Genomic DNA, 10,650 nt, shown 5'->3' with positions numbered 1-10,650 from the left:
AGTTGCAATAGAGTTGTGGGGTAGCGTGATGGTGAATAAGAGGATTGTATTTTGGACAGACAACATGGCGGTGGTGCATGCGGTGAACGGGTTGTCGTCTAGTTCATTGCCGGTATTAGCTTTATTAAGACGGTTGGTTTTGAAGTGTTTGCGTTTGAATGTGTGGTTTCGTGCGAAACATGTTCCGGGAGTCCGTAATGTGATGGCTGATGCTTTGTCTCGTTCACAGATGTCCCGGTTTCGGGAATTGCACCCGGCAGCTTTGGCAGAAGGGGTGTCCCCCCCCTTCACTTATGGGCCCTGGTCGAGGACAACTTATGAGGCTGTTGAGGGGTTCGGTGGTACCGGCGACTTGGAAGAGTCATTGCAGAGCGTGGGATCGGTGGTTGGAGATTGCGGGGAGTAACTTCCCATCACAGGATGGGTGTCACCTGGACGTCACGTTAGCAAGTTTGGTACAAATACGTCAGGAAGGGGGTAGTGCGGCCACGGCGAGCAAGTTTTTAGCAGGGGTGGCCTTTATGTTAAAATTGTGGGGATGCAGAGATGTTACAAAAGAATTTGTAGTTCGGCAGTCTTTAAAAGGGTGGAAAAAAGAGGCGTGTTCCAGGGACACGAGGCGGCCAGTATCTTTTTCGCTTTTGGGTCGGCTTCTAGCCGTTTTATGTTTTGTGTGTCGGGATGAATATGAAGTGTCCTTGTTCGGCGCTGCGTTTTCTTTGGCTTTCTTTGCCGCATTACGGGTTAGTGAGCTGGTTCCGCACAGCGTGGGGGCAAGCGGTGGTCTTCTCGGATCGGATGTAGTGACGTTGGGAGATTCTCTCAGGGTCTGTGTGCGGAGGTCAAAGACTGACATGGTAGGGAGGGGGGCTTGGCTGTCGATTGGGAGGATTGGGGGGCAGTATTGCCCGGTAAAATGGGTCCAGGAATTCGTGTTGGTCCGAGTGCCCGGGGCTCAATTCTTGATCCATCAGGATGGATCCGCAATGTCGCGTTTTCAATTTGAGGCGATTTTTAAGGCCGGTCTGAGGTACCTGGGTTTGCCACCGGGCGAGTTTGGTACACATTCGTTTAGGATAGGGGCGGCAACTGAGGCGGATGCCTTGGGCTTGGATTCGGCGGCTATCATGAGTCTGGGTAGATGGCGGTCTAATAGCTATAAGTCATATGTGCGACCGGATTTGGTTTTAAAGAGTGTGTAAGCTGGAAATTTTTATAGTAAAAATGTCGCCCTCTTCCCTGGAGTCACTGGATTACATTTTTGTTTTACTGCATGTGTCTGAGCAGTACTATTTTCACTTGTATAGTCTGCATCGAGATGATACTCTGCAGACCGCCTCTGCGGAACTAGTATCTGACCACTATATAGTCATTGCATGGTAGTTTTATTGGTTATTTTGGTCTTTTTATCTGTATCATTTATTATGTTTTGTCCTCTTCTTGTGTCCTCAATGTGGCTCACACATTTACATAACGAGGAGCGTGACCGAACAAAGCAAAATACCCCATTCAGCCACTCCCTAGATTTTAATCCTGAATCCGCCTCTGATTCAGTTTCATGACTTTCAGCAGCGTTTCCATGTACCTTTTTAGTAATCCAGAATGTGTGGCATACCAGCAAGTTTCAGGGTAAAGACAGTTTACTCCAATAATGATCTACCTATATAATAACACTATGTTTAGGTGTTCATTTTTATTGAAATCGCATGACTACAACATTTTTACCATAAAGTTGGTATGCATGTATAAATATATGAAAGGTGTAACTAGTAGCAGTCATGAACATGCACGTCTTGAAAATCCTCCTTTCATCTTGAGACGATGTGTAACTGCAGTCTCTTCTGTTGGTAATGGTGATGAAGGGTATTCAAGTTTTTCATCCTGAGTATTGTTGGTAGTTGCCACAAATCGATGGCAGGTGGCACATGTGTCCAATTTGGCACTGTGACTCAGCCGAGCCACAGGCAGAGACAATTGTCATTTTTCGTGATCTTAAGCACTGTGACTCAGCCGAGCCACAGGCAGAAACAATTGTCATTTTTTACAAGATCTAGCACTGTGACTCAGCCGAGCCACAGGCAGCGAGATTTGTCTTTCCTTGTGGTGTTATTTCACAAGGACTCTGGGTATATGGATCTACAGTCCAAATATTGGTCAAGTCCAGGTTGGCTCTGTGACTCAGCTGAGCCACAGGCACAGAAAAAAATTCCTTTGAGGTGGACCTACGTTTCCTGGTACTCTTTTCTCCAAAAGAGACACATACTTATTCCTTGGGATGCTTTTCTGAGGAAAAGGTCACAGAAAGTTCCATTTCAGTCTGTGAGGTCGATCTTGTTTTCTTTCTCAATGCAAGCTTTGGAATATCAGAAACTCCAGGTCCAGTTCCCTCAATTATCGGTTTAGAATCTATAATGTCTGAACCACTGGAATCAGTAACAGGGTAGGTCATGGCAGATTTGTAATTATGACCACCACTGCATGCAAAAAAATCCATTTGTGGTTGTTTGAAAACATTATAGGTATGTCTTGAGCAAAGCAGAGCCCTGCTGCTCATTGCGGTGAAAGTCTCAAAAGCGTCAAAGTATTGACACATTTGTTTCGTTCATATTTGCCTTGTGTGGAAATTAAGGCCTCTATAACCAGTGCAGCCATGGACAATCCAAGATGACGTCTTATGGTGTTGAGAAGTGGTTATGTCTATTATAATGTCCATGGCGTCATGCTGTTGTTGAGATAAAACAAAATGAGAAGCTTAATGAGGTATAAATACATTCAGATCATTCACATTTTATACCGTTCTACTTTATAACATTGGACGGTCAATAACAGGAATAGTTACAGATTGTGAAATATTAAAGTCACCCATGAGCCTCAAATATCAAAACTCTAACATAAAATCTGACCTTATTGCCCATAGCAACCAATCCGTGCTCAGATTGTTATCTTAAAGGCTATGGACTCCTTTGCAGGATTTTCTCATTGCACTGAATGTATTGTATTAAATAAACATATTTGCAATTGGTTTTAATAAAAACATTTTGGGCGATCTTATTGTCGGCTCATTCTTCAGGCCCTCTGCTCTCCTGATCGCTAATGTAAGTTGACAGCGAAGAATAAAGGAGTTTTGTAGTGAGAAGAAATTGATTAATATTTGATCACCGGGAATACGACTCTCGGCACCCCCACCATTCAGCTTCTTTTGAGGGGACAGCGGAGCTCATGCAAGTCCTGCTTCCTCTTCATTTTTGTTGCTGCTCTTTGCTGTGAGACACTGACACACTTGTAGCGGCGGTTCCCAGAATTACAGTCTTCTCCTATTCAAGTAAATGGGATAAGGCTGTAATACTGTGAACCGCCGATACAAGTGTGTTAGCGTTTCATAGTACGGAACAGTAATGGAAAATTGGCGGTGGTTTCGAGAGGGGGTTCCCCGCTGTTTAAATATTGATGATAGGCCATCAAATTCTTCTCACTGAGCAACTTTCAGGGGAGCAGAGAGATGGGCTGGAGACTGAGCAGACAGTAAGTTTATCTGATAGGATGAGCACTGAACGGCATCCAGCAGCTTGTATTGTATTGTAAGACGCACAATCTGCGGAAGACAAACAGCCCCAAATTTAGTAATTAGAACAAATTGTAAATATGTTTTATTTAGTAAAAAACATATACCGGAAAAAAAAATTATCTGCAAAGCTGTCCATAGCCTTTCACCCTTTTGCAGGAAGACGGTTTAGTAGCCAAGGACACATCTGATATGTCCGTGCTACTAGAAGATCCAGCTGTGATCTAGTCTGAGTTACTGCAGGTTGAAGTGGAAGGGGATAAACGCCAATTTCGAGGAAGGTTTGGACAGGGCACAACTCTGCTATTGCTGCCGTTGAATCCACGGCCGGTTGGAAAAGGAAATCTTTTTATGAGTAACACGTCCAGTTTTGATTTGCAAAAGTTTTGAGGATTCAAATAAGGTTTTGTTGGTTGCATTGCTGCTCCACCTGCTGCGATAATCCGGATCATAGTCACCATCCTCATCCTCACCATTACATGTGCAGTCTGAAGACTTACATACTTCACATTGGATAAAACGACGATGGACACAACAAGGTCTCAGAAGATGGAGTGATAACGTTACTTCAGCTGCATTGTATGTTGTGAGCCGAGTACAACTGGAATTAGCAGCACAGCGAGGAGTGATCTATGTACATGGCCATAGATTATAATGAGCGGGGCAGCCGGGGGATTCTACAGTTCGCTGCTCCTTCACTGCCCCCCATCAGGACACTGTAGATATTATAACCATGGTCTATCTCCCATTGCAGAATACAGGTCACAGTAAGTGGCAGTCTGTAACTAGATGACCACATCTCAGGACAACCATAAAGTTTACAAAGAGGTTTATGGAGATCTAAGAAACTCTCACATTCTTACCTTCTTTTTATTTGGGAGAAGATGCAGCTTTTTCGAAATACGCCAGAAGATGTTTGTGTAATTCCTGCATTGGTGAAGAATAACTAGCGCTGTCTGTAAACGTGTTGGTCTTAGAGGCGTTAAATCCAACTCCTTCCTTATTCTGCCCAAGATGTTTCTCAGCACTTGGAAGATGTTGGAGATGTTCTTTGTCCTCTTGTTGTTCTGTAAAACACACACAGTCTATAAGATCAGCTGTTACTATAATGGACATTGTTCCTACTCCACCGTCAGCCTGGGAGCGAGATTCATAAAATATTAGGAAATGGCGTAAGCAACAACTCCCTAATATATTGTCACCAATGACACGGTCGACAGGTCTATTTATCATATGAAGAATGGAAGATTCTCGCTTCATCCAATTCATTACCAGTGATAAGTAATATCGTACATGCCGAACGTAACGTTTTTACTGGATTGTCCCATGGAACGCGTCATGATTTTACTGCACTTGTTGCACATTCAGAATACAATTTAAACTTATTACTCTCACTTACAATCCTCTCCCCAGTGCTGCACCTCCTTACATTTCCTCCCTCATCTCCGTCTACCACCCTACCCATGTTCTACGTTCTGCCACTGATCTAAGATCACATCCTCCATAATCAGAACCTCCCACTCTCGTCTCCAAGTCTTTTCTTGTGCTGCCACAGTCCTCTGGGTTGTGCTACCTCGCACAATCAGAAAAATTCCCAACATCCACCGTTTTGAGCGTGTCCTAAAAATACGTTATTTTTAGGCAGGCCTATGACATTTCCTTATTCCTTTTCTTTACCTCTCGCGTACTACTTTATTTCTAAACACCAAATCCCTTCTTTCAACTGTTTCTTCCCCAGACTTCTTGCACCCTAATGCACCTCATATCTGTACATACCCAAATACCGGCTGGTGACTGGTTCATGCAGCTTTACGTCTACTATTCTATTTAGCATTATTGATGGTTGGACCAAACCAGCACTTGTAACATTTTGTGTCACCCGTATTCCCTCATAGATTGTAAGCTCCTCCGAGCACGGCCCTCACTCCTCGTGTTTGATTTGTTGATTAGTGCGTCACTATGTAATGTCTGATTTTGTCTGTACATGAACCCTCTGATTTATAAAATGCTGCAGAATATTTTGGCGCTATATCTAAATAATGGTTTTTATTACTAATAATATTAGCCTAAATAAAAAGATAAAAGCCTTGAGAACTTACTATCAGAGCTGGTGTCCACATGATATGGGCTGATGTTGATGGAAACATCCTTAGATCCTGGCATGGAGATCTTAGTGTCTTTAATTACATCTCTGGTTTCAGCCGGTCCATGAGACGCATCATTGGTTATATCAGAGGTGGTGTCCACGTCCTCTGGGCTGATATTTATGGCATCTTCATTGGATCCAGGCATGGAGATCTTAGTGTCTTTAATTGGATCTCGGTTTTCAGCCAGTCCATGAGGAGCATCATCAGTTATAATATCAGAGGCGGTGTCCACGTCCTCTGGGCTGATGCTGATGGTTACGTCATTGGATCCAGGCATGGAGATCTTAGTATCTTCAATGACATCTCTGGTTTCAGCCAGTCCATGAGGGGCATCATCGGTTGTAATATCAGAGGCGGTGTCCACGTCCTCTGGGCTGATATTGATGGTATCATCATTGGATCCAGGCATGGAGAGCTTAGTGTATTTAATAAGATCTCTGTTTTCAGCCAGTCCATGAGAAGCATCATCAGTTATAATTTTAGTGGTGTCCACTTCCTCTGGGCTGATGTTGATGGTAACATCATTGGGTCCAGTCATGGAGGTCTTAGTATCTTCAATGAGATCTCTGTTTTCAGCCAGTCCATGAGAACCATCATCAGTTATATCAGAGGCAGTGTCCACGTCCTCTGGGCTGATGTTGATGGTAACATCATTGGGTCCAGTCATGGAGGTCTTAATGTCTTTAATGATGTCTATGTTCTCAGCCAGTCCATGAGAAGAATCATCATTTATAATATTAATTTTGTCCTGATGTTTATCTGCAACACAGAACATTGAAATCAGAAATTATAAAATTAAAGCTTATATATGTTTATTGTATTGTATTAAGCGTTAACAGGCGATTGAAACCTCCTGAATGGCACAATAAACATCAAAAATAAAAAGGACACAATCTCCGAAGCTGCCTCTACGTCTAGGATTCCTTCACTGAAATGTTCCTTTAAGAGACTCTTTGTGGACATGACTGATCCCTCCAGTCTCCCTATATAACCGTGCCCCTGGATCATCCCTCAGGACAATATACATTTGTTTTTTAATGATCATGGCAGCGAGATAGAGAAACGATCAAATACACAATCGTGGACCAGCGGTTATATTGAGTGTTAGGCTGGGTTCACACGACCACATTAATGTCCGTAATGGACGGACGTATTTCGGGCGGAAGTCCCGGACCGAACTCAGTGCAGGGAGCCGGGCTCCTAGCATCATAGTTATGTACGATGCTAGGAGTCCCTGCCTCTCTGCAGGACAACTGTCCCGTAATCATGTTTTCAGTACGGGACAGTAGTTCCACGGAGAGGCAGGGACTCCTAGCATCGTACATAACTATGATGCTTGGAGCCCGGCTCCCTGCACTGAGTTCGGTCCGGGACTTCCGCCCGAAATACGTCCGTCCATTACGGACGTTAATGTGGTCGTGTGAACCCAGCCTTATATTGAATAATCTATAAAATGGAGGATTTTTCTGTAAAGTGAAGCTGCACTTTTTACCTCTGGTGGATGTGGGAATAACTGTATGTGATGGTGTGTAGTGTTATGTCCCAAGATGGCAGATCGTTACAGAGAACGGCTCCGGATGGTGTGAGGAGCGGGAATACTCCGTCCTCGCCAATAAAAGGCGTTCATTGGGAAATACATTGAGATATAGTGCGCAGTTGTGATGACTCCGGTGACGTTACTGAAAATGTTCATAGATTAGGTTGGTTTTTTTCAGCAAAAACATTTAGTTCAATGAAAAAGACGAACCGAAAAATTCCCAGTGTCCAAGTGATAGAAAACCCCCCTATAAATGGTTCTATGTAGATAGATATTAATGTGTCACATTGTTATACCGTATTTACCGTTGATTTGGTCGCTACTCTCTCTACTTTCATCGATGGTACATTGGGTCTCAACATCTCTCTTGGATTTTTTCTTCATCGATTTTCTATATAATTGTAATAAGGGAAGTCATATTGTGGATTAGTGACATGAATCATCTCTGTTTTCTGTAGAATGTGATAAAGCTTCATATGTTTCTTCATTTTATCTATTTCTATCTGTAGAATCATTACCCCCAAGTCATTTTACATCTGTGACAATCAGCAATTCTTTATATTATGTACATAGAGGCGTAATGTGCCCCCATTAGACCACCAGGGGCGCACAACTCCAGAGTGACATGTTCATGAGCCACAAGAAGTCTACATTGTAATATTCCCATTACTGGGTCATGTTATAACTAGAGGAGGTGGTACAGTATTTCCTATATAGACGCCGCTGTAGAACATATATATGGCACTGAGGAGTTATGAGCTGGAGGAACCTGGAAGGAGAACACAATTACATACCCTCCAATATCCAGAAGTGCGAATACATCCCAGCGTCATAGAGAAATAGAATATGCTGTTTATTCCATTATATCCATATAACAGTGCCACGTCATAGGAAACATTGCCCTGTTATATGGATATAATGGAATAAGCAGAATTTTATTTGCACCAAGAAGATCCTGAGATGTTGAGATGTATTTGCATTTATGGATGGTGTGGAATTGGCACCCCAAGGATCACGGGCAGAGCAGGACTGAACCCCAGTGATGACTCTTTTACCTAAAAACCTCCAATATTCAGATATAAAAAGAATTACACCAGTAACAGTCGCCCCCATAAGAACCTACCACAGGTGACCCCATAAAGGATCGGCATGTTTGATTTCTACATGCCCGATCCTTTGTAACCGCGGGAGATGTAACAAGTGTTCGCCTGACCGCCATATAAAGCGTATGGGCGGCTTAAGACTTTCGGGGTAAGATGGCTCCGTCACATGTCAGGGCTTTGCACTTCAGAGAATTTGGACTCCACTGTTCTAATACAACATGAAATCCGGGCAAATCACAGACAGATATTTTGCCGTTATCCTTCTGTTCTTCTATATAGAGAAGAGAGTGAAAGGAACGACAGAATATTCTTGTGAAATCTCTGTTTTGTGAGTAGACGGCTGTGCATGGAAGTCAGTATGGTAAAAGCAGGACACAAAATCATTATTTACAATACTTACTTATATCTGATGTAATGGATGAGAGAAAAAAACATCCCAAGGATGAAGATGGCGACAACAGAACCGGCAGCAGCCGCAACGTATTTATTTTTAAGTAGAGAGATGACGGTAGAAGCTGCAGAAGTCACAATGAATTTATTCCAAAACGGTATTGGAGGCGCAGGAGTAGTGGTATGTACTGGAGAAGAAGGAGAAGCAATATAAGTGATGAGATAACTGTGTATAATATATATTACTGGACAGTACAGACATCTCTCTCATTGTCTTTTTATATCCTGATCGTTATATTTGGAGGTGGAAGGAAAATTCTCCGGCCTCAAAGGGGTTGTTTTTAATAAGAACCTTGCAGGATATTTGGCTGAACTAGATGGATTTATGTTTTTTCCAATCTTACTCGCTATGTAACTATGTCACTTACCCCCACAATCCTGAGGTCCTTGGCACTGCTCCATGCGGAAGAAACATTTGTCTTTTTGGTCGGGGCAGCCTTTGGTGACATAGACCACCCGAATACCAATGCCTGGCAAAAGGAAACATCAATTAGTTGTGTGAAAACACGGAAACGTCTCCCAATCTATCGGTGTAATTCCTTGTAGTCTTCTAGTGGAAGAGACGTATCCATAAGAGATCTCAGAAATGTCGCTCTACTAACATATACATTGTATACGGCGCCTCATTGATTTATTCCCATAGGATCATTTCCTCTGATCATGTGACTGTGACAATAGAAAGATAGAAAATCCAATCACGTGCGGAAAATTCTACAATGATCATAAATGACGCCCCCCCAGGAATGAATATAATCCCATGTATGATCATCACCGCCACAAGTCATCGCTATTATTCCTTGCGGGGCAGGAATCACATTCGGCCGGGTTATGAGAACCTGGAATAGGGAAAACATAATGGGGGTCACACGCCGAAATTACCGGCAACTCACATGAAAAATCGCCCGTTCTATTTATCATGTGACTTATTAATAATCCGCGGTCACTTTACAAGTGTGACATAACAGTGATAACCTGTTATCTGTAATGAAGCGGGTCTGACCCTCATGAAAGGACTTGGACCCTATTAGACCTCGTTCACACACTACAATAAGGCCAGTATGATGACTACACCGCACATCCGGTCATAGTACATAGAATAACATGTGAAAACCCAGCAAAATACAAGAAGGAGACCACCAAGCAACCGCTGAGTATATATTAAGCCCCCAGACCAGAAAATGATGATAAGATAAGTCAGATCTGAGTTTTGTGTTACTTACCGCATGTCTTTGAGCAGGGACCATATAGAAGATCTCCTCTGATGTCTAGAAAGTAAAAAGAGACATTAAAGAACAACTCTACTGAGAACCTCCATCTATTCCCTATATCTCTTCTGTACACCGCGCCAATGCTCTCCTGCTATATCTATTAGTGAGTGTATCCGGCATGGACAGGACAGTATTAGGCGGGATTCACACACACTTCTTATTCAGCTTTTTAGTACACGTGTAAAAAACGCCATAAGCCCAACGAAAACTTAAAAAAACAAAGCAATGTATGTAGACATTCCCATATTTTATTATAGATTTTAAAGTAACATCTGGCCGCAGGGTTTTTGGGCAAAAAATAAAAAATTCGAAAAACGTGTATGAATCCAGCCTTAGACTTCCATGTGTAATCTATAGGTTATTGGACTGAACACCTGGGTCAGTCTATCAGATTATTTACCTGTCTATACAAGTATTAACCCCATATTCAGTGTATATCTGGTGATGCTCTTACCTGTGCTTATCCTATTCCTCGCACCTGAGTCATATCTGCGGATATCGATAGGAGCGCCTTCCACAGACGCTAATAGCACATTCACAATGAGAAGAAGTCGAAACAGCATTTTGGCCTGGAGTATATCTC

At 42.7% G+C, this 10,650-nt stretch overlaps 1 protein-coding gene across 2 annotated transcripts; it reads right to left on the bottom strand.

The window, feature by feature from the left end:
- Positions 1-1,688: 1,688 nt before the first annotated feature.
- Positions 1,689-10,650, bottom strand: LOC142750859 (uncharacterized). Of its 2 annotated transcripts, none has more exons than XM_075859835.1 (8): positions 10,522-10,650; positions 10,020-10,064; positions 9,168-9,269; positions 8,750-8,927; positions 7,543-7,637; positions 5,662-6,468; positions 4,426-4,629; positions 1,689-2,722 (listed from the first exon to the last, which is right to left on the bottom strand). In XM_075859835.1, exons 1-7 carry the CDS (start codon positions 10,628-10,630, stop codon positions 4,433-4,435), a joined length of 1,533 nt encoding a protein of 510 aa, XP_075715950.1. In that variant the 5' UTR covers positions 10,631-10,650; the 3' UTR covers positions 1,689-2,722; positions 4,426-4,432. The 2 variants fall into 2 exon arrangements, with proteins under 2 accessions (XP_075715950.1, XP_075715951.1); XM_075859836.1 differs by having other exon boundaries at positions 7,552-7,637.

The sequence above is a fragment of the Rhinoderma darwinii genome, chromosome 3 (assembly GCF_050947455.1).
Source record: "Rhinoderma darwinii isolate aRhiDar2 chromosome 3, aRhiDar2.hap1, whole genome shotgun sequence".
Taxonomy (NCBI): Eukaryota; Metazoa; Chordata; class Amphibia; order Anura; family Rhinodermatidae; genus Rhinoderma; species Rhinoderma darwinii.
Note: the sequence above shows the minus strand (reverse complement) of the source record. Positions and strands in the feature narration are given on the sequence as shown.